Genomic DNA, 23,286 nt, shown 5'->3' on the forward strand with positions numbered 1-23,286 from the left:
GTTGGAAGGAACTTCAATGACCATCTAGTTCGAACTCCCCTACAATGGACCGGGACACTTTCCACTAGACGAGTTTGCTCAAAAGCACCATCCAGCTTGGCCTTGAGTAGTTCCAGGAATAAGGCAGACACATCTTCTCTGGACAATCTGTGTCTCACCACTCTGCCAGTAAAGAGTTTCTTCCTAATATCTCATCTAAAGCAGCCCTCTTTCAGTTTAAAGGCACTCCCCCTTGTCCTGTCACTACATGCCCTTGTAAAGAGTCCCTTTCCAGCTCTCATGCAGGCCCCTTTTAGGTACTGTGAGGTGCAATAGGGTCTCCCCAGAGCCTTCTCTTCTCCAGGCTGAACAATCCCAAGTCTCTCAGCCTGCTTTCATAGGAAAATACAGAAAGGAAAAGACATGTATCAATTAAAATATAAAAGAAAAAGTAAGGATGTTCTATAAGGGCATAGTAGGCAGTAACATTGTTTCTAAGCATGTGAAACTACAAACATTAGTCACAAGGACCTGGTGGGGGGAAAGGTGTAGCAAGATGTCATGTAGCTACTTGCCTTTCTTCTTCTCCTAAAAGACACCCTGGTTTCTGTCAGGTGATGCTCTACTTCATTCACAGTAGTGGAAGGGAAAATACATCATTGTTCTCTGACCTGAGGGTTACATGCTCTGATTTCCTATCAGTTATTTCCTATGCAGCATATCTGTTCTGTATTTGCTTTTAACCAAGTTCAGTAGCTCTCCTGACTGGAAATTGACCCAGAGGAGAGGCTTGTTTCATGTATTAAAATACCTCTTAAAAAAAAAAAAGTCTGACTGTACTAAAAAAAACTTTAAAAATGCTGTAGAATAGTAAACCTTTCCCCAGTTTTCTTATGCCTGACCTTGACAATTCTACCACTTGAGCCCTTTCTGTCTTGCCTGTAGCAATATGAAAATGTTTATTGTTCCTTGGAAGAACACCACATTCATTACTGTCCCTCCCAGCTCCCCCATCCACCCTCCCTCTTCTTGAGGGGAGTGGGGTGAAAGAGTTTAATGAAAATTGTATTTCTATTAGCAGAATGAGAAATTATCAGACTTAATTGGGAAAAAGAAGAAAAGGCACTTAATTTAGAAGGAAATGGTTACATAAATATTTTAATTAATAACTGATTTGAAAGAACAGAAATAATTGTAATTAGAAAAACTGAAGTAATTTAACCATTTTTTTAAATTATTCATTTGTAAACTGTTTTCTAATTAAAACTCAATTTCCTTTTTCATTCTTCTTTAATTTTTCATGTAATAGAAAATCATTTTATTTGATGTGCATAAATTTCTTAAAATGTAAAAAGAAAATTATTACTAAAAAGTTGAAGTTGGGGCAGATGTAGCAGTACTGAAGGCTGTTTCTTCTACTATAAAACACTCTTAAGTGAATATTTGTTTGTGGGGTAGAGCTGGGAAGAATGAAACTTGCTTTTCTAGCCAAAGCACTGTGGAAATACATCAGTAGTCATTGGTTCCTTTTGCCAGTGTGTTGCAGTAAGACTAATTTGGATGTAGTTACACAAATAGGACTTTCCAGTCTGGTATAGTTAAAGGAACTTCATGGTAAGCAAAATATTTTCTGATAATAAAATAATAATATTCTTTAGGTGCAGACGTACTGCACCCTGTGCAAGGGTCTTTCTCAAGTGAGAACTCTGTGCCATTACATAAAATAACACCTTCTCAGCCCCTTAGCCTCCATAGCTAAACTTGTGTGCTTTCTTACTTTGTTTTTAAACATTTTCTACAACTTTGAGTGATTTATTGATTTTGTTTCAGTGATAAATTATATAGGTTTCCTGGTACACAGTTCATTAGTAATGCTTTATCCTTGTTCATTGCAGGTAGCATTGAAATTGTTCAAAAAATTGTTGGGGCTATAATTAATTTCAGAGCAACCAAAGAGTTTATCTCTATTTTAAAAACAGATTGTGTTCTCCACTCTTCTTACTATTTGATTCTTTTTAGTGAACGGATTAGGTGTAGAAGAATGTCTCTTAGTGGTTTTGAGGGAAACTTCCTAATGCAGTCACTGAAGTCAGACATTCTTGGTCTCTTAAGCTTCTAAGCAAAATTGTAATTCCACTGTTATGGAAATTTTCAGTAACTTCAAAAGAATGGTGAGAGGATAATCCCATTCCACTCAAAAATAGAGCCCAAAACACCATGGAGCTGTAATAACATGAGGCGGAAACAGCAAGATATTTGACCTTTGGTCTACATCCAAGCTTTAACAGATGAGTTTATATCATCAGTTATTTGCATGTCTGTCTGTCTCTCAGAGACTGTGGATTGATTACCATGAAGTTATTAAATAGCAAGTCTTGTTCTGGAAATTTCCTTGCTGTGAATAGTGTGACTTGAAATGGCACTACTGACACAGTGTACTTGTTTCCAAAAATCACATGGTTCCAGTGCTGTTTTGCATTGCACTGCAATCTGCGTTTGCACCAAGGGTGTGATCATCATTTTAGTGAGACAATTATTTTATGAGGTTACCTGCTAAGCCTTTGTTATGTTCTTTTGTTGTAACTGAATTCTTAAAGAGGTTAATACTTGTTTTCCTCTGTAGTAACAACAGGAAGAAAAGCAATGTCCATTGTGCTTTCTTTTTTGTTCTTTGCAAAGCCATTCACGTTACAGTAAGTACTTACAGTTTTTAGTGGTTTATAAAGTATTTTATAAAAAATTATGTTCATCATCAAAATATACCAACACTTACTAATCATATTCGGGGTTTAATGCTTGTCTTTTTATATCTTCTACAAATGTTGGCAATCTATTGTAAATTTTGACTGGCTTGTTGATTCTAATCATGCTAGAGAAAAGAGTTTACATTTTTCTAAAGGTCTGGAAGACAACAAAGAAAATTAATATCTAGTGCTTATGATACATTATAAATTGTTTGGGTACTTCCTCTGTGTTGGAAAACTTGTGTAAAGGAAGGGATTTTCTCCATTATGATATTGTTCCTGCTTTTATAAGCTCAAATTTGAATTTTTAGCTAGCCCTTTTAAATAACTGTATTATCTTGATGTATTATAGTGCCAAATGTTTGAGTAAATGCAGCTAAGTTGCTACTTTGATTTTAATTGCTCCAGGTTTGAAACAACATAAAATTCTATTTTATTTCTATATACAAATTGCTTTAAGAAAAAGCTTACATGCAAATCCCAAATGGAATTTGCTACAGCTAAAAATATTGAGGCTTAAAAGAATGGAGAGCTGAAAAAAAATGTGCCTACATTGGGAAGAATGGATATAAGGCACGGAGTGAGAAAACATTTTGGACCAGTATAGCTCTCATAATCATAGGAAGGAAAAACATACTAAAACCCCTCAGGATTATTTTATTCATATGAGAAAGAACAGATACTATTTAGTTATTATTTAACTTATAAGTGCATTTCAATAAGTTCTCCAGCCAGGACAGGAATAAAGAAAGGTGGAAGGATAGTAATAATAAAGATTCTGGGAAGTTCTATCTCAGACCCCACTGATTTTTGGGGGAATTTTCTTTAACTCTTCTCTTCTTAATGTGAGGTTTGCTTAATCCATAAATATTGGTATGTAATTGCTAAAGATGAAGTGCTAATGCTAACTTTTTCCCTCTCCTCTGCCTTCCCTTTAGGTACGTGTGGTCAGGCTTACTGGTTGTCCTTGGTATATTTCTTAATGTTTACAGTAAGAATATGGACAAAATCAAACTGCCTTCACTGCTTGGTCTTTGGAAAAAAAGTGTGGAAGAAAGAAAATCAAGGACGTTGTCACAAACTGTATAGACAGTGGTTCATGCCTTGTCTAGACTTTGACTTACTATTTTATTAGAACAGTCTTCAACTGATTCACTTTCCAAAGGGAATGTTATTAAAACCAAAGGAGCTGAAGGCATATTGTCTGCTTGCAGATTGCTATAAGTGCACACTTCCATGAGCCCTTTCTTCAGAGCACTTGAATTCATCACAAATGGTGTTGTAGGCCATTGCCAGATGGTTTTATCAGCAATGAAGGACAGCAGCTCCTGGCAAACTGCTGAGAAGCTGCACTCAAGTGAGACACAGTAGAAGACTGGTTTGGGCATTTTAATAATATTGGCCATGTGGCTGATCTGAAATTAGTGGTTCTTTGTTAATTGTCTAGGTGGGGTAATTTAAATGTAATACTGTACTAATCACCAACTGGTTGACCAAATCGTGAATTCAAAGGTGGAAGGTTTAGAATACATTATGTTGTCACTCTTTTACATTTTAAATAAAAATGTTGGGGTTTGTTTAAGTTATTGTTTAGATCATCACAGAACTTGATATTTATTTTAATAATTGAAATTTTTATTGAAATCCTAGTGCTCCTCTTTTTGAGTATTGCTTGCAAGTCACAAAACTGAGATTGAGTTTGTGCTGTCAACACTCATGCTTTTGCTAGGAGGAAATGGGCTTTTAAGCTTGAATGGGGTGAGATGGAAACATTGATGTAAGAAACTGTTATTTGCTTAATCTGTGGTCAGATACATCATTTTTAGTGGCCTGTGGCCCTCTCTATGATAGTGGTATAAAGAGACATGGAAGTTCTTAAATTTATATCATCAAATCAAAATTCTTCAATTTCAGTATGGGGGTAAATAATAACAGCATCAGCTAATGTGATTGGAATATGTATTATGTCAGTCTGTGTGGTCTTCTGATGATGTTAAGAGGATTAGGGTACAGATTACAGTTTTCTTTCTTCAGTGACAGGAGGAGACAATGTGCTACCAGTCTGTCTTTTTCATCATGAATTTAGGAAGACTAAGTCCATTTATCGCTCTTTCTTTTATAGTCAACTTGCTTTTGAATCACTTGCCATCCTTTCATTTTATATATTTAACAACAGCACTTTAAAAATACTAATCACCTTACAAATCATTGTTCTTACATGGTCATGGTTTTTTTGTTATTGTGTCCCTTAGATGCATCTTGGTGTGTGTTCTTTCAACTTAGGCACAAATTAATTAGATAATAGAAATATATAGTCAGAAAGAACATACTGAGAATTAAAAAATCTCACAGGATGGCCTTCTGTCAAAAATACTAGTTGATGAAAGTATTAGAGATATACAAAATGTTTTTCAGACACTTAAGAAGAATTGCTGTTCAAAGGAGCTTGTAATCAAAGCACAGACACAAAATGTGCCTTAAATTTTTCTTATTTATTTGGTAGCTTGCATCTGCCATGTTAAATATGTTATGGAATAGAGCATGGAGTAACAGCCAGCTGAGCACAAATGGATGAACAAGAGAAGTATTCAGTGCTGACATAACTGCACTGTTCCAGTGCTGACACTTCTCTGGGGTGTCAGCAAAGCTTCTCAACGCACACTGTTGCCAAATCAGGAGAATTTATTGCATGGAAGAGTTTCGGGTTTTAAATTCCCAGCTCCTGCATGATTGTGTCCTGGATGAGGTAGAGAGGTAAGAATTTGATGAACAGAGACACCTTGAAGGAGACAGATGGCCTGCCATGACTGTCCATTTTCATGTTGCAGCCCAAGTTTTATGGTAAGGTATAATAAAGCATTCCAATTTCAAGTGTAAGAGTGCATTTGACCAAATCGAGGGGATTGATACACTTCTTTCCCTGTAATACTTATCAACTCTTACATTCCCTTGCATTCTTTTCAGTAAATGAAGTTGGTCTTTCCAGTGAGGTTAAGATAATTTTACAGTCCTCATTCTGCCAGCCGTAATCTCTGCCTGTTGCTAAACTTTATTAACCTTTAGAAAAACAAATTTTGTGAAAGCTACAACATATGCAGAAAGTCAGAGTAAATATAATTCATTTGGCATCTGTTTTATTTAAATAGATGAGAAGTCACTCACAAAGTTTCTGACTAGAATTCAAATATAGTATGTATGTTTCTGGATAGCTAATATAATCCAGTTTTGTCTCTATTGTCTCTCTTTGAAGAGAATAGTAATCAGAATAATTCACCTTTTAATTTATTTTCTATTGTATACAGGGCTGAGTTAATGAGCTATCGTTAGGGGAAGTTTTGATTTATTTTTTTATCATTTTCTTAACTGTAGAAGTGTATGTTTTGTTTTACTGGTGTACTTCAAAATTATTTTTATATACAAATGGATATTGTAGGTTTACTGTTAATAGCATAGATTTAAGAGTTAACCCTTTATTTTCATAGGTATGAGTCTAGTACTTGCCAATCAACAATATGTGTGTTAAAGAAAATGCACACACAAATGAGAGTAGTTTATAATTTTCCACACATCATGGTCTGTGCAGTTTGATGCCTTCTTTAAGAAAACCTTCATTTCAGTGAATTACTGTTTGTGGGGGTTTTTTTTAATAAGCTTCGTAGTGCACGCAAGCTAGAAAACCTTCCAAACCTGCAAGTATTCTTACTACAAAATTTTGGGGTTGAGTCTTCTGTACTGTGTATGTATGTTGGTTTTGTGTCGTCTATGAAATATGAATAAGGGCTTGTCCACAAAGTACCTGTAAATTATTTATTTTTTGTGTAAGAGCACTTATATTGGGGTATTGGTTAACCCTTCCCAGTGTTGAAGGCTGGTCATAGTAACTGTTGCATTTTATACTTACTGTTTCCTGGGCTCTGCAGTAGGCATGGTGAAACTATAGGAAAAAGCCAATCAATTCTCTCACCAGAAAATTTGTTATCTAAATATAATGTGAATTAGTTGCTTTTTATTCTTGTGCTACACAACTTTTTCCTCTCTATAAAAAAAGTCTATGATGTAGGAATTAGTTATAACAGCATTGAAATTCTGAGTAAAATTTAAGTCTGACCAGTATCTCCTCTGATGTCAGGAATCTACTTCTGTGATACCTGCTTCTGCCTCCTTTGGATAGCTGAGGGAGCTCTGTTTTTCTAAATCAGCATGCATTTGCAGTTGCTTTCATATTACATTTTTGAATTTTTTGGGCACACTTCAGTAATGAAGTAATTGACTGAGCAGTGGATTTCTTCAGTGTTTCAGTACTTCAGTATCAGCCGAACTGCTGATTACACAGTTACCTGTGTGGGAATACAAGTGTGGAAGAACTAATGCCCTGCCCTCCAAACCTACAGTGTTTCCTGATCTTGCATTAAACTGTTTGTCTTCATCTTGTTTTACCACTCCTGTGCTTTGAACTTACCAAACTTTTTAAGCTAAAGCCTGGGCTTTATATCTTTCCTACTTGACTTCCTTAATTGTATTTCTTGCTTTTGCATGTGAAATTCTTTTTTAACATGTTCTGTTTATGCTCTGTGGATTGTTTCAGGATTGTATTCCTGTATTTAAGGGCTTACATCACACTGTTGTAGGTTGGTCACATTCCAGATTTTCTGTTTGATAACATTTATAACCATCTGGGTGATTACTTTAAATCCTTTATTCTCCATGAAAAAATCTTTCATACTTCTCATTATTTTTGGAAAGGTCTTGATGAGTGCACATATGAGTTAACTCCTTGACCTCATTCCATCTTCCAAGAAAATCTCTCTTCTCCCTTGCCTGCCTGCGAGAACTAGAGGAAGAGGAAATAAATTATTTCAAGTGCTCTTTTTTTCCCTTTAATAAGTGCCTTCCTCACTAACCTGGTATGTCTTAATTGTTTCTTATATTTCTGCCTCCCATGCTCCCAGGCACAAACAAGCCCCTCTCTCATGTTTGACTGCTGCTTGTTCAATCATGGAAACTTTTTGAGTTGTTTACTGTTCTGAAAAGAGGTATAAAATTGCATGTATACTCTGGAGGGCAGGAAATAATAAGTAAACTTCACAAGTTAAGGAAGTAATTAAATGGATTAATACTTTTTTTCTGGAGGGGTTTTTTATATGGTTTAGTTAACAGCTCAGAATTTTTTAGTGGAAGGGGTTTTCTTTTACATTTTACCTGTTTTAAAGTCTTTATATTAATTTTAATATTTAATATAAAACTCCTGATGTTTCAGCTTTTAGAGAATAATTTCAGTCTTGCCTATGAGGCAGGAAAGCCCTATCTCCATTTCAGAGATGTAGCATAAATGGTATCTTGCCCAAAGTTGCCTTGGTAAGTCTGATGAGCAAGGAATAGATGTTAATACCCTAAGTCCAATGTGCCCCAAGTCCAGCAGAGCCCGTCTGTACTTTAAATGAAATGGTACCAATGTAAGGTCAGTTTTCTGTTACCCCCAGCATTAGAGATGTTAAATTGTTTCTTTTCCTTGTTCTGTACAAGTACAATTTAAAGGGAAAATAAGGCAGCCATAAAATAGCTTTTTCTGCATTTTATTTGAAGTTTTTTGCATTGTCATTTTTTGTTGATTTGTTGTTTTCTGTGAGCACCTCTGTGGAAGCAAGCTGGACAGTAGCAGTTTTAGGAGAAGCATAATATCCTTCACTTTAAGGTGACTGGTTCACCTTGCTACTAGTCAAAAGCTGCTGCCATGGGAAAACTATGAGGAATTGTCATCACATGAGGAATTAAGCATAATGATGCATTGTGGGGTCTGTATCACTTTGCCATTCTCTTGTAGAGAAGCAAAGACTATTTCAATAAAGAATATTCATGCACAAATAGTCGGCTTAGAATACAATGCTGACTTAACACTTCTCTACACCTGGATTGTGTTGTTATGCTAGTTTTTTTGAGATGTGTTAGTAATGCTTGTCTCTACTTTTTAGATGTTTTCTTTGTTAGATTTCTCAGTTTTATGCTTCCTTTTTTTTTATTACTTACGTTTAAGTGTAAAATTTCACATTGTAATTTTCATTACATCTGTAGTGCTGTGACCAGTTCTGGGCTCACCAGCACAAGAGGGAAATGGGGCTACAGGAGAGAGTCCAGCAAAGTGACAAGAAGATGATGGACTCAACCATCTCACCTGTGAGGAAAGGCTGAGAGAGCTGGGATTTTTCATCCTGGAGAAGAGAAGGCTGGGGGGAATTCCATCAATGTGTACAAACACTGAAGGGAGGACACAAAGATGGGGGAGCCAGGAATGACAGCACTGAGGCAGTGGGCACACACTGAAACACAGGGAGTTCCCTCTGAATAGAGGAAATACTTTCTTACTGTGCAGGTGATTGAGCACTGGCATGGATTGCCCAGAGAAGTTGAGAAGGCTCCATCATTGGATATATTCAAAAACTGGGTATGGTCTTGGGCAGCTGGCTGTGGGTGGCTTTGCTTTGAGCAGGGGCAAAGGCACCTTCCAACCTCCGTCACTCTGATCTTTAACCTTGCTGTCTTTGTCTATCTTCCACTTTTTCTCATGTTTGCAAATTGTTAATAAATATGATTAAAACGAGTATCTCTGAGTTGGCTGCAGTAACTGCTGGAGCTGGCAGCGCCATTCTGGAAACGCCTGATAGTGTGGTTCTGGCTACACAGGGAGTACCTCCAGAGCAGAATCCCGTGGGGAGAGAGACACCTTCCTTTGGTAACTGCTGCTCAGTGCAAAACAAGAGTATGCGACTGAGCAAATGCAAGACACTTGTAGATGAAATTGATATCGTCATTATAGAAGGAGTTCAAAGTTGCTTTTTATTTTCTACATTTAGAGGTTGCAAAGCTCTCTGCTGCTCTAGTGCAGCACCTGATTTGCAGGTACACTGGAAGTGCTGCTATGCTGCTTGCTGCCTTCTTGTCAGCATTATGCATGAACCTGGACAGCTGTAGTAGATGCCCTCTCACTTGTTCAGAACCTGAGTCTGAACTCCACTTAAGTACAACTCTGTAGTAACAGGCATTCATGGGAGCAGATCTGTGCAAAAGTCCAGTACATAATGGGGTCTGCAAGGAACATGCACAAACCCTTTATTGGGGACTGTTGTGCTGGGGTACTGGTTTTAAACTAAAATAGGGTAGATATAGATTAGATATATGGAAGAAACTGTTTACAATGAGAGTGGCAAACCAGTGGAACAATTGCCCAGAGAGGTGGTAGATGCCCCATCCCGGGAAACATTCAGGGTTCTGTTGGACAGGACTCTGAGCCACCTGATCTAATTGAAGGTGTTCCTGCTCATTGCAGAGGGTTAGACCAAGTGACCTTTAGAGGTCTCTTCTAAACCAAACTAGTCTATGTTCTCAAAGGCGATTTGAGGCCCCTGGAAGGCTTTAATGCATAAAGAAGAGATTGTATAGGCTTCAGGCAGCAACAAGCAGAATTTAAGCTCTTTAGGCTTTAACATGCCTTTAATCTTTTGTTGATTTAGCCTTAAGTTAGGATTATTCATTTTATGTACTATCCAAATTTTGGTACTGGAAAATCTTTTTAGTGAGAAATACACTAAAAGTTGCCCTTAATAAGCAGTTCAAGCTGACAGCTGGTAGTGCTGTATACCTAGTTTGCACTGTCCTGTGCAGTGCAGTTTATAGACAAATAATTGAGTGAGTGCTTGGCCTCTTCAAATGAAGACTGTTAGGAAATATATAAAAGAAAATAAATTCTGTGTAACTTTGTAGATAAGAACTGGTTTAAAGGTAGCTAATCCTTACTTTGAGTCACACCCAATTTCCCTGGACTCCTTATTCTTAATAAATAGCTCATGCCTGGCTGTACAAGCTTGGCTTGCAGACTTCATCTTTCCTGGGATTAAAACAGCCTGAGATTAAGCTATCATGCTTGCATGCTTGCCAGGTCTGAGACCACTTATTGCCTGAAGCTTTTGGATCCCCAGGCACATAGGTAAAGGCTGCTTGAATAATCGACCCTCTTAGACTTGGTAAATTTTGCATCAAATCACAGCTTGAATAGAATCTAATCTTTGATGAGAATTCAGGTTTTTTTCCAGGAAGTTGAAGCGCATAGGCTGTGTACAAATGATACATAGTTTGGCATCTCAGTAAAAATATCACTATTGAAGAGAGCTAGCTTTCTTCCTACTGAGAGCTAAATTTGCGTGGAGAACAGGTGTAGCTGTGTATTGGAAAGGTGCAATGTGACATCTTTTACCAGATTATATTTCTGCACTCTGCACTGGGGTAGGATAAAGAAAGGAATGAAAATCAAGTATTAATTCTTGGCCATCCTACTTTTACATTGCATAACGTTGAATGTGACAGATACAAAGCAGTTTTCAGTAATCAAACTAAGGCTCAGGACAGGGATTTTTCAAAGGAATTGAAGACAATTTAAATACTATTGAGCCTTTACTACTCTACTGTTCTGAAAATATCAAATTCAACAACTACTGAAGAGCATAAGGCTGCCTCTCTCTGTGGAAAGCTTCTCTTCCTGTCTATGGAGATCCACAGTGAAGACAGATTAATCTTAAATATGTATGTTGCTTGATGTGGGTATGCTGAGACTTTGTGACTGGAAAAAGGATGGCTTCTGTCAGTCATCTTCAGTGCAGGTCCTCCAAATCTGAGAACATCTGTGCAAAACTGAAAATTACTGAAAAGTGTTTGGTAGGTACACAAGTGGCTAAAGGGAGCCTTTTATAATTTAGTGTGCAATTTCCTCAATATGCTAGATTTCTTCCTCTGGGGCCGTGGTTTTTTGATCAGATTAACTGTTCTCTTTCTGCTAATGACTTAGAGTGTTAAAGTGTGTTTTTTAGAAAATGCAGATACTTGTGTTTTGCACAGTTTAGGGAGTTCAGATTGATTCTTTTTAATTTGTTTTATTTTTCCTAATTAGAATTTTATAGTGCAGGGGATTATTTATAAGTAGTTTTCAATATTAGGCTTTTATCCTCTGTTTAGTTTATTTATTGAGACTCACAGTAAAAACTGCATGTCTTCTTGTCCATCTTCATTTCTATTATTGCAATCTCTCTTCAAGAGAATTGCTAACCTGCATTATTTTCTCAACATCATGTAGTAAATAATGGTACATGTCTGAAACTCATCACAACAGCAAATAAGATGGTGCATAGTGCATCATCCTTTCCAAACTGCCACAGCAGGGAGGCCTGGCAGTACATCCATTACCTCTGTAATTTCTTGCAAAAAGCTTGATTTTTCTGCTCTTTGATGTTTTAAGGCAGCAACAGAAAAAGAGCTGAGGTAGCTACATGGGGATGTGAGCCTTTGGGAGAAAGTTGTTTTATTTTAGTCAGAGGTGCAACCCACATTAAATTGCTTGTGGCTTTATCTCCATATTTGCTCCTCTCCCCTTACCCTTTTCAGTTTCTCATAACTGGAGAATACATTTAAAAACCTCGCATCCTAGTTACTAATTTTGTACTGTGCGGGATTTTTTTTGTTGTTTTGTATTCCTTTCACCATGGCAACTATGCCCTTATTGAATGTTCATTTTGTTCTCCTTTTGAGCAGAAGATACATGGACTATGTATCTTTGTGCAAAGATGGACTATGTTTCTTTGTGCAAAGTTCTTGAATTATTAAAAATAAGGACCAGATCCCCAAAAATATGTAAATGTTTTGCTCCTTAAAATGGATGATAGACAGCAAAGAGTTTGTGTCCACAAATTCCTGTGATGTGAGACTCAGAAAAATTCCACACAGTAGGAACTGCCCATCTGTGCACACTTCTCACTGGAAAAACCCATAAATTATCTCATATGTTTTGAGCACATGGGATGTCACTGTGGAATAGCTGACATTATAAAATCACATTCTTCCATACTTTGCAGCAGCTTTGATGTGTCTGTGACCTGTACTGTTACATTTTGCAAAGAGCTGGAGAATATCTGGGAGTGAGCAGAGGGATGCAGCCAATACTTCCTTAAATACATGTGTAGCCTCATAACCTCAGCAGTCTCTTTAGCAGAAAAAAATGGTGAAAAAATCACAGCAAAGCCCCCCTGCTTGTGGTCTTTTAATATCCAGCTATCAAAACTGCAGTACCAGTAGCCTGTGAGTTGCCCACTGCTGTAGGGATGAACATTTCCCCTCTCTGCTAAACCAGTTAATATTAAGTCTGAATTTGTACTTGTTATAATATCCTACCAATAAACAAAACCAACACATTTTTCTATCAGGTATAATTTCATTTCTGTTAAAAGTGTGAGCTACATTCTGGCTCTCTTAACTACCATATAGTCAATTGCAGATTTATTTTGACAGTGAAATAACTGACACTTATGAGTCTAACTTAATTTCATCTCTTTGCCTCTGGAATTCTAGTATCCAAAAGCAAACCAAGTGATTTACTTGTATTTGTTGCTCAGAAGTCTGTGTCTGGCACTACTGCATCTTATTTTTTAAACAATGTATTAATAAAGTTCTGTTCAGACACAACGCCCTGTTTCTCCACAGCTATCTGTGAAAATCTGTATTTTTAGTTTGCAAGAAGTGTATTAACTACAAATTTGTCCAAATCCTATTGAATGTAGTGCATTGCACAGTGTACCATGAAGCCTGTTGACACATATGAGCTGCATGGACTGCAGATGTATTGTTATTTCACTGCAAGAAGACTGTAACTGCTACTTACATTTCAGAAGAGAACAGAATCTCATATCTTTGGGATCTCCTGTTGAAACAGAGTTAGTTCTGTTCTGCCAAAAAATAACATCTTTCCTGAAGAAAAAGAAAGTATTTGAGACCTTGCCTTGCCAATGGAGAACAGCACACTTGTATGAGTTCATATGTTTAATATGCATGAAATTAGTGTGTTTTTGCAGCATGGACAACAATTAAAGAAACTGTGTATACAAATTGAGACTAGAAGAAATTCTTGAAGAAAAGCAAAAACATACAATTTACCACAAAATGAGATCAACCACCTCCTCCCTGGGGCTGAGTTTCAGCAATTTAAATTCCTTCAAACTCAACAGCCAAACTGGAGTAATTGTGTGTATGATTTGGCTTGGGCTGAGGACAAATTTCATCCTTAGGGAAAGTGTAGGGAATATTTTGGTGATAGAAAAGGTAGGAACAACAAAAGCTGGGAAAAAACAATTCAGTCTTACTGGAAATACTGTTTGATCTGAGACAAGATGTTACATTTTTAGTTAAGTGCTGGAATAGATCTTTATCCAGTGATCCAGTTACCACACCAGTCATCCTGACTCCTGGAGTCCCTTTCCTTGAGAAGGCTGTAATGTTACAAGTTCATAGAGGAGGTTTAAATAAGAGGATGAGAAGATGGGCACTTTCCCACCACATTGTGGAACATAATTTACTTGGGCAGTTTCATAGCTAGGAGAGAACTGAAATAAAAGAATTAGGTCTCTATGTAGGTCCTATATTAAAGGTGCATTGTATCTTACCAGTTTTACAGGACAAAATAGAATCAGCACAAAATATTCTTTCCAATTTTATTCTTTATATTTTACTAGCATTATAGTTGGAGCATCAGCACCTGGGAATCTGATCTTCACATTTCTGTTACTCCTCCAGAATAAGGCTGGCATGGCTGTTTAGCAGGGGTTCCAGAGAGCATTCTCAATCCAGAGAAATACCAGGATTTTGTTTTACCTGTCCTTTTAAGATCTTGCCACTCTGAAAGTCCTCTAAAACAGCAAGTAAATGGGAGAAAAAATTGTCAAAATGCATACTTGTTTTCCTCTGATTTTGCTCTAGCCATTTTTTTTTTTTTTTGGAGTAAAAGTCTGCATGAGTGTTCAGGATTTTTAAATTTTAATGGTGCCTTCATTAGGAATATTAAGTGCTAGTACTTAGTAGAGTTTCTTAATTGGCATTAATGTAACAGGATTTTAATAGTTTATCCTAAGGAGTCTTGAGCTAAATTAAATTTGAGTTCACATTTTGATAATGTAAATGTACAGAATATAAATTTTGTGGGAAGGTTATAAGTATCCCCAACCAGAACAGCCCAGTTTATCACTTTGCCCTCCTATCCCAAACAGCCCACACCTTTTCCCTGCTTTGCATCGAAGCATGCAAAGGATAAAACGCTGAAGGAAAAATGCATAGTGGTGTTTTAAAAGTCTTTAATTTGAAGATCTAAAATGCCTGTCTGTCACTGAATAGTTACAGCTTCACGTCTCTGCATTCTGAGGTGAGACTGAGGGCTTTACATACCTTCTCTGCTTTGTTCCCCATAGTTTCATAAGTGGAACTTCAATTGAATTTTCTGGATTTACAGTGCTTGTCTTAGGGAGGTTATTTGAACCACGTAGCTCTGGTTGTTTGTGTTGGGGTAACACATACCCAGCTCTGCCTTGCAAACAGCCCTGTGGTGCAAAGTCACCTTTGTCATGGGAAGCAAACCAAACCAACAGGCAGTCAGCCTCATGTGAAAAATGACAATATATTTTTCCCCACTTCAGAGGAAAAGAAAACAGAGTGACTCTAATGTGGACCTGCTGGATCCCAGCCCAGTGCCTTTGTACCATAACCTCTGTATTGCTCTTCCTTTGTCTTATTAATTATTTATTTTATTAATTTCATTAGCTTGATAACTGCTCTCATTCTGACTGATATAACATGAAAAAAAGTAGTTTGAAAATACCTTCCAGGGCTGTTGTGGTGGCCCAGATAGGGCTGTGTCAGAGACCCCAATTCATTTCACAGCCTTTCAGTCCTCTGGATGCCACGTTTACTAACTAGACTCCCACAGGTTTCTCCACAGCAGGCAGAAGGGCAGATGAGCAAAAAGCATAGTCAGTACTTCAGCAAGTGTTGGATGCTTGATAGAGTTTCATCAGGAAATGCTTCTGGTGCAGTAACTTCCTAAGGCTTCCTTAATTAGCACCTAGGCTTGCAACCTTCACTATGCAGGAATGCTCTCTCAGCAGCAGGATAAAAACAGGTCTCCCTCTCATCTTACTACAAAGGAAGCTGTGAGTCTCTTGGGCAATGTGACCTCAGAGCAAAGAGCTACCATTGTCATCTGTGAGTTTTGGATTAAAAGGTTCTTGTACTCAATTTAGGGGAAATAATATTTGAATCCTCAAAGCATGGGTGTTCAGCAAGTAAAATTCAAAATGCCTCGACTGGCTACTGTCAAGCACCCAACTATTCCTGGATAAACAACAGGCTACAAATACGTCACAAAAAATGGAAAATAATGTTAAATTATAAATATATATGAGAAAATTGTACTGCACTGGCTAGCAATTCATTTTAAAAGAGGAGTTGAAATTGATCAAATTAATTGTTTGTTACTAATTATTTGCGTAGTGCTAGCTGTGATGTGAGACCTTGAGGGTGGGAATAAATTATCTTAATGAGGGATTAGGTTAAAGCATGTTATAAATTCTCATTTCAAGAGCTAACCCCACTATTAATATATTTGCCTATAACTGTGAATCTTCTTTAATAGCTGCCTTTTTCTGCACTGCATAAAATGTTCCTCTCTTTTTAAATCCATGTTCTGAAGAGGAAGTCTTGGCCTCCCTGATTTTATCTTCATTAGAAACCACTCAGAAATATCAGCAAGGAAAGAACAGTAATGTAGAATGTAAGTTATATTTCATTATAGAGAGAGAAATGTTCACATCCCAAGGATGAAGTACCAGAGACCTTTTAGCAGGAGCTGAACACATCCCTGCTTTCAGAAGTCCTGTTGTGTAGAAACCTCACAGAGTGTTTTCCAAGTGAAATGAGGATGGAGAAATGCTGATAAACTGTTAATACAACCTTGAAGGGAAAAGAGGAACAAGGAGGCATGTACTGCTTCCTGGTGAGAGTCAATAGCTGCCTCTCATGATCCAAATGCTGTTCAGGCTCATCATGGTTTGCCTCAGACAATCTAAGTAGCAAGGATTTTAAATCCTATCTTCGTCTACTAAGCCTCTGTAGTCACATTATTAGCATACTTAATTATTATAACTGCTATTAATAATTCATAGGAAATTCTGAGGTAAATCATAGGCAGATTGAAATGGGGACAATTTCTCTTTATGTATGTAGGCAATATTTTGGGAGTCTAGATATTAACACAATCTAACAACCACGTAATAATAAAACATTATGTTTTTTCTCTCCCTGTGCCTTTCCCATTTTCCTTAGCTCTCCTCAAAATACTTTTAAAAGAAAGGGCATGTGAGTATCTGTATTCCTACAGGTAGGTCAACACCCACAGTCAGCACTCAGCAGGTCAATGTGGCAATCAACACTCACACACCTCCCTGTGCCTCCTGTGTGTGCTCTTTTCTTTAGATACTGCTTTGTCACAAGGCCATCACTGCTGGCAGTTTTCTAAGGTGGGAGTGGAGAAGCAGGAGGATGTGTTAGAAAGTCTTGCCTTTCCATGAACTTGGTTTGTTTCAGAGCTCATTTCATTGGATTTCCTCTGTATTTTTAAGGCATGATATAATGCCTCAGTTTGCCAAGAACTTTTGAGGACTTTTTGAAGAGATATTTTATTTCCCTTCTTTTTTACTCTTTAAATATACACTGCTGGTTTTGACTCATTACCTGTCTCTCCTTTTCTGCAGCACTTGGTGTATAATTGCTTCAGCTCTGGGAACACACAGGAGATGATACACTATCCTTCTGATTGTCAAAGCTTTTGGGGGATGCTGTTCATCTCACTGGAAACAGAGCTGGGCCCTCTCTACTTTCAGAAAGACTATTTTCCAAGCACTGCCAAGCCCCTTGCTATTGAAATTCAGAACAGTAGCAAACTTCCCAGTATTCATTATTCTATTCAGTCTCAATTCAGAAGCAGGACTTGTGTGTTTGGTTTGTGCAGGAAAGATTCATCACATTCTTGGGTCAGCTACCTTGTCAGCTTAACAAACACAAACACACGGACACACAGAGAGGGGAGAAAAAATGAGCTTCATATGCTTCATTCATGTCAGAACTCAACAACTTTAAGAGTGCAAATATTCTGCAGTCACTCATGAAAAGAAATTTTTAATAATAAATATCTAACAATTAATGGGCTGGTAGCTGCAGTTGTCTTCAGGGCATAATATCTAATTTCCTTGCAATGTTTCATATCCTTACTTTTCATGCTGCAACAGTCTATCATTAAAACCAAATGCAGGTTTCTATCACTTTTATTTATTTTTCAAATCAACTTATAAATCAGTGCCAGACCTTGTTACAGATGAGTTCCAATAAATTATCAGCTGTGGACAAATTCTGAATGTTAAACATTCTCTGTTTTTTCCTTTTTTTTTTTTCCACCACCACATACTATGCTCCTATGTCACCCTTTGAGAACGGAACTCATGCAGGAGCTTTTGGAGGGGTTTTGCCCTCTTTAACAAGATGGAAACCTGGCTACATTTTTAAATAATGTAAAAATGTAAAAATGTTTGTTTCTCTAGGGAAACTGTTTCACACAACCTGCAACAAAATTTATATCTCTGGACTTCAGTAAAATAGACATCATTTCTTCTACTTCTAGCTGACAGGCAATTCCCAGAGCAACTTGTAACCCTAATCTAACTCACATTAATACTTTTACCAAAATGCTGTGTTGCCCTTCAGAAGAAGGTCAAAAATGCTATCATGTGCTGATGCTTAACTTTTCCTTGGCTGGTTTGTCACTTCTAAATTGGATTGTTGCAATTAGCAGTGTATTGCTAGTTTTGATCTGACTCTATCAGTTAAGTAAATTTTATTGCTAGTTTTACCAGTAGGCTGAGATATATCAAATGGCCTGAAGTGGCACAGCCTTGCATGGTTGATGGGAAGCTCTGAATATAGTAATTAGCAAAATAACCTCTAAAAACATTCTAGGTTCAATTAGCCTGAATGAACTCTGCAAGATGTGAACATATATGGAAGATGCACCCAAAAAATATCATTTACAGAAGGCCCTCTCCAAAATGTTGTGTTCTCTCACAGTTTCCCTATTTTAGGTCTCCTCCATTCTGCTTGTTTTCTTCTTTCTTCTTTCTTTTTTAATCATTATGCTTCTTTTTTTCTTTCACATCTCTTGGGTTTTCAAAACTTTCCCTTTATTATTTATTAGACAACATGGACTTTAATTCCCACAGACAGAGTATGATTTAGTTGATTTTATCTCTTTGAATTCAAGTAAACTTCAACCCATTCCAACCTTAAAAGGAATCAAATGGAAACTACCCAGTGTTCTTTTTTTTTTTTGTTTTTGTTTTTGTTTTAGTTTTTTTGGTTTTTTGTTTTGATAAAACCCCTTGTTATTAGACTCTACTGTTACTTTACCAAGTGGTATTTCTGGTCATTGTCTAATATTTACCTTACTGGGTAAATTAGGTCATTTGATATATTGTTGAGTGACAGACGACATTAATCCTTAGCAGAAAATAGGAAATCCTTGAAGAAAAACAGGAAGAATTTCTACACAATGTGGCTAGACCATGGCATGGATGAGAGCCAAAAGTGCAGATTATGCAGCAGTTTTACACACTTTCCATCTGAATTAAAAAAAAAAAAAATTGTAATTATAAAGTGACAACTTTTGGCTTCATCTGAATGCAGCGAAAAACTCCTTGATGTGCGTTTGAGGTCTCTTCTGATTCCTGCCTAATGAATCATTTGTAGTCTTTTTTATGCATCTCCTCCCAGGTACCTGCCATTATTTCAATAAAGCAATTACTTTCTTTCCCTGAATTCTTCATTTAAATACTTATCCTTGTAATCGGCCAGATGAAACTGCCTTATTCCTATGGCAAAGTAATTATATGTATGACTGGTTGTTTCTCCTTGTCCCTCAGATTAAAAGCTCTTCAGGGCAAAGATGCTGTTGGTTTCATGGTCTGCTCTGCATCCACTACAGCACAACAGCAAATGCACAGGTACAGAGCTGAGCCACATAATCTCCTTCTGATTAAAGATGTAACTTTTGCTGCTACACAGAAGCACCTGCTTTGTTTGGTTTATCAGTCCCTATGAAAGACCAATAAGGAAAATCAAGGATGTCTTGAGTTGCAAAACATGCAAATCTGGGGACAGAGCAAAACTTAGACTTTGCTGCCCTGCCCTACTAAATTTCAGTCAGCCCATTTACACTGTTTGTGTGATACAAAAAGCTGTCTAGAGCAAGTACTGAGCTGGGAATGTGCAATTCACAGCTTTCCTGGGGAGGTGTATTTTTAAATCTGGACCCAGTGAGGAAGACAAATTGATTTGGTCCTTCCCCTTAATTCTATGTATGTGACAAAGAAATTGGGGTAAGAAGCAGAGATAACCTTTTCCATTCTCTGCAGTGAGTCTTTTGAGTTTATTTCAAAAGTATTTAATATTGCTGAGAGGAGTGCACTTATATATCCATTTAAATAGGGGATAAGCTACAGGAGAGATGTAACCACAAAATGGGGACAAATTTGTGCCTATAGAAGGATTCAGGTTCCTGGATCAGTATGAAGAAAAGTTCCACAGACTTTTGTCACTCCTGCACTCAGGTGATGCCACTGAAGCCACACAGGACTTGGAGCTCTCAGCAGTGGTTCCGCCTGTCAGCCAAATGTCTTTGCAGCATAACCTGGTCCTATGAGTAAAACAGATCTATTATAGACCTATGGTTCTATTAGTATAATACAGACATGTTGCACCCTAAACTACAACACAGACAGATCAGTTGTACATCAAGAAAATAACCAGATTCCATTAGCTATGATGCTGAATTGCCTCCAATTTGAATCCCAGATCCTTTCAACAAAAGTTTAAATTCATACTGAGGTGCCTAGACTTAAACTGAGATCTAGCTGTGTGTGATCAGTGTCACTGAAAAGCAGGGCAGTTTTATGTATTTATACAGAAGCTGATTTCAGGAACCCAGACTTAAAGTTAATAACTGATATGGATACTCTATTTATGAGAAATTTCTTTCTCCATCTTTTAAACTCCCCGTGTTCTTTGCACTGTATAGATGAAGTTGCCTTATAGTCTGACTTCAGGGAAGTATGAATTGGGACTACAGCTTCTATCCACAGCTCTCCCATTGACTTCCCTTGGAGTTTAGGGCAAATCTCACTCTTTTCCCATCTACATTCTCTCAGATCCCACAACAGATTGTTGGGAATGCAATGTACCAGAATTGCTGTCAGGCCTAATTAATTTTCAGGATGCTTGGAGTTGTTTGAATGAAAGGTGCCATAGAAGGGGGATAAAAAGTACCAACTTTATTATCATTGCTGTTGTTATTTCACAGGAGCCCTGTCCATTGTTCTCAGGAGGAGCCTATGCCTGGTGGAGGACTGCCTTCCAATCTTTCTAGACTTAAGCTCTATTAACATACAAACGAACAGGTCACACTATTCTTGAAGCAGAACTCTTTAGCATGTTAATGACATTCACACTGGTGGCCCCTCAGTGCTCTGGAGAAATACAGGTTTTGCTTAGTGCTTAATAAAATAAGGCAGTCATACAATATGTCACTTGGGGCCAATGAATATTATCGCAAGAGATAAAACGGAAGAGGAAAATGACATGGATTTATCTTTTCTTGGGTGTCAAGTGTAGCTTCCACTTGTGCTGGAACCTCCTTGTTACTATAGCATTTATTCATGGTTTCCTGGCAGAGGCATATAGAAGGCTAAATTTTCAAGTAAAGGCTCAAAAAAAGGGTTTAACTTCTGTTTCTGGGCACCTGAAATGACAACCTTTATCTGTGGCTTAGAAAAGAGACCACTGTAAATATGGACTAATGTGGTGATGGACACTAGAAGCCATGGGATGGATCCACAGCCATCATATCCTGCCCTAAGGCCACCAGAGGACTACAACTGATGTCATCCAAGGACTGGTCTCACAGCTTTGGCTATCTAATTTGGTCCTCCTGTGCAGGATAAGCATTTCTGAACATGTGGTCCTGCATATAAACAGGTGAGATCTTTTTACATTTATGGCAACAGTAATATACAGTACTTCACAGCTTCAGGTATATTTTAGATGTGACAAGGCATGGAAAAAACTTCTGCTCCTCATTTCTTACAAAGGACAATTTATGGAACACTTTTTTGGATCAGAGTTTCTACAAGTCACTTACATGAGCTGTGGATGAGAGAAAAAAAAAAATCTTTGCTTGAAGGGTTTCATCCATAGCCCAAAGTGAAGAGAAATCACTCTCCTTGATTTTCTTGGGCTTTGTATCAAGCCTTCAGTTAGGAATTACATTTTATTGTTGAAAAAATTGTTTGGTGGCAAGATATGTATGCATGCCTTTAAAAACAGTCTCCTGTTAAAACATACTAGATTAATTTTTCCCTGTCATTTTTAGTTGAGAAGCAAACAGCTTCAACAGGGTGCAGGAGTGCACAGCAGCATTACCTATATCTAGTGCTTGTTGCTTGCTCCATTGTCCATTACAGCAAAGGTGGGTTGTTCCATAAGGGGAAGAAAACACTTTAGGGCTTCCAGCAGCCAAGCAGAGAGATCAAGCAGAGATCTGCACCAGCCAGAGGCTGTCCACATGCTGCTCCAGCCAGAAATGCTCTGTACACATGCTGAAAATCATGGTAGGGATTTCAGATGTCATGCTGACACTGATGTTGCCATTTTAAATTCAATCAATTAATATTCTAAAGAGGCAAAAACATTGCAGTAGTAGGTTTACCGCTGCTGCCCTCATGGAGCTCAACATTATAACAAGTGCTGGTACTAAGTGGTTTTCTGAGTCCCATAAAGGTTAGATCATATCTGTGAGGATTTCATGCATTTCTTCTTTTTTTTTTCTCTTTTTCTGATTAGTTCTTTTTTTATTATTATTAGCTATAGTAAGGGAGTTTACCCAGAAGTGAATGAGAAAATGAAACTGAAAAGCAGTTAATTGGTACTTTAATTGCACAGATACAGGCTTTGAAATTCCAGCAGCAAACCGAAGTTACAATATTTACAGGGAAAAGAGCAACAGAGATATTTCTTCGCAGGCTTTTAATTGGAATCCTAATGAAATCACCTTGTGAAGGTGTGAGATGCCTGAAGCATGTACGTGATGGTGAAGGAGGTGACTCTGTGCATTAGCATTCACAAAGAGAACAGCCTGTGACATGGTTTAGGAACAGTCTACTCAAAGCTTCCCAGATGGGGGGAAAGCAAACTTTGCCACTTCAAGAGCAGGAAGCTGTGCTTTCCAGTATATCTTTCTAGGCTTTGTCAGCAGTGGGTGGAAAAAGAGGGATTCCTCCAAGAGGCAGCAGTGGCTACAGGTAAGGACCCCTGTGAGATGCGATGGGACTCTTTGGCTGTCATTCATGTTTACACTTAGGAAAACCAGAGCACCAAGTAGGTGTGCACGGCTGATTTTCAGATGGAATGAAAAGCTGACACAGAACATGGCTGTACCCAGCTCTGTACACAGGAGAGTTTTCCCAGGCTCTACAGCAATAACCTAGACCCAAATCACCTTCCTGTCACTCTCCATCAATCAAAGAGGAATAAGGGCCTGAACAGATAACACTAAATTGGTATGGCTTGAGTACTCCTGCAAGTGTAGACTAATAACCACCATTTT

General features: G+C 37.6%; 1 protein-coding gene across 5 annotated transcripts in view; it reads left to right on the forward strand.

The window, feature by feature from the left end:
- The window catches only part of SLC35B3 (solute carrier family 35 member B3), a 33,852-nt gene extending 14,283 nt beyond the window's left edge, over positions 1 to 19,569 (forward strand). For 2 of the 5 annotated variants that reach the window (XM_071452273.1, XM_071452256.1), the window contains exons 9-10: positions 2,603 to 2,672; positions 3,662 to 13,643. In XM_071452273.1, the coding sequence (XP_071308374.1) occupies positions 2,603 to 2,672; positions 3,662 to 3,812 (221 nt within the window). In that variant the 3' untranslated portion in view covers positions 3,813 to 13,643. The other 3 variants (XR_011683196.1, XM_071452269.1, XM_071452261.1) reach the window with 3 other exon arrangements.
- The last annotated feature ends 3,717 nt before the right edge of the window (positions 19,570 to 23,286 follow it).

The sequence above is a fragment of the Agelaius tricolor genome, unplaced genomic scaffold, assembly GCF_023055355.1.
Source record: "Agelaius tricolor isolate 1412-34295 unplaced genomic scaffold, bAgeTri1.0.p SCAF_2, whole genome shotgun sequence".
Lineage (NCBI taxonomy): Eukaryota > Metazoa > Chordata > Aves > Passeriformes > Icteridae > Agelaius > Agelaius tricolor.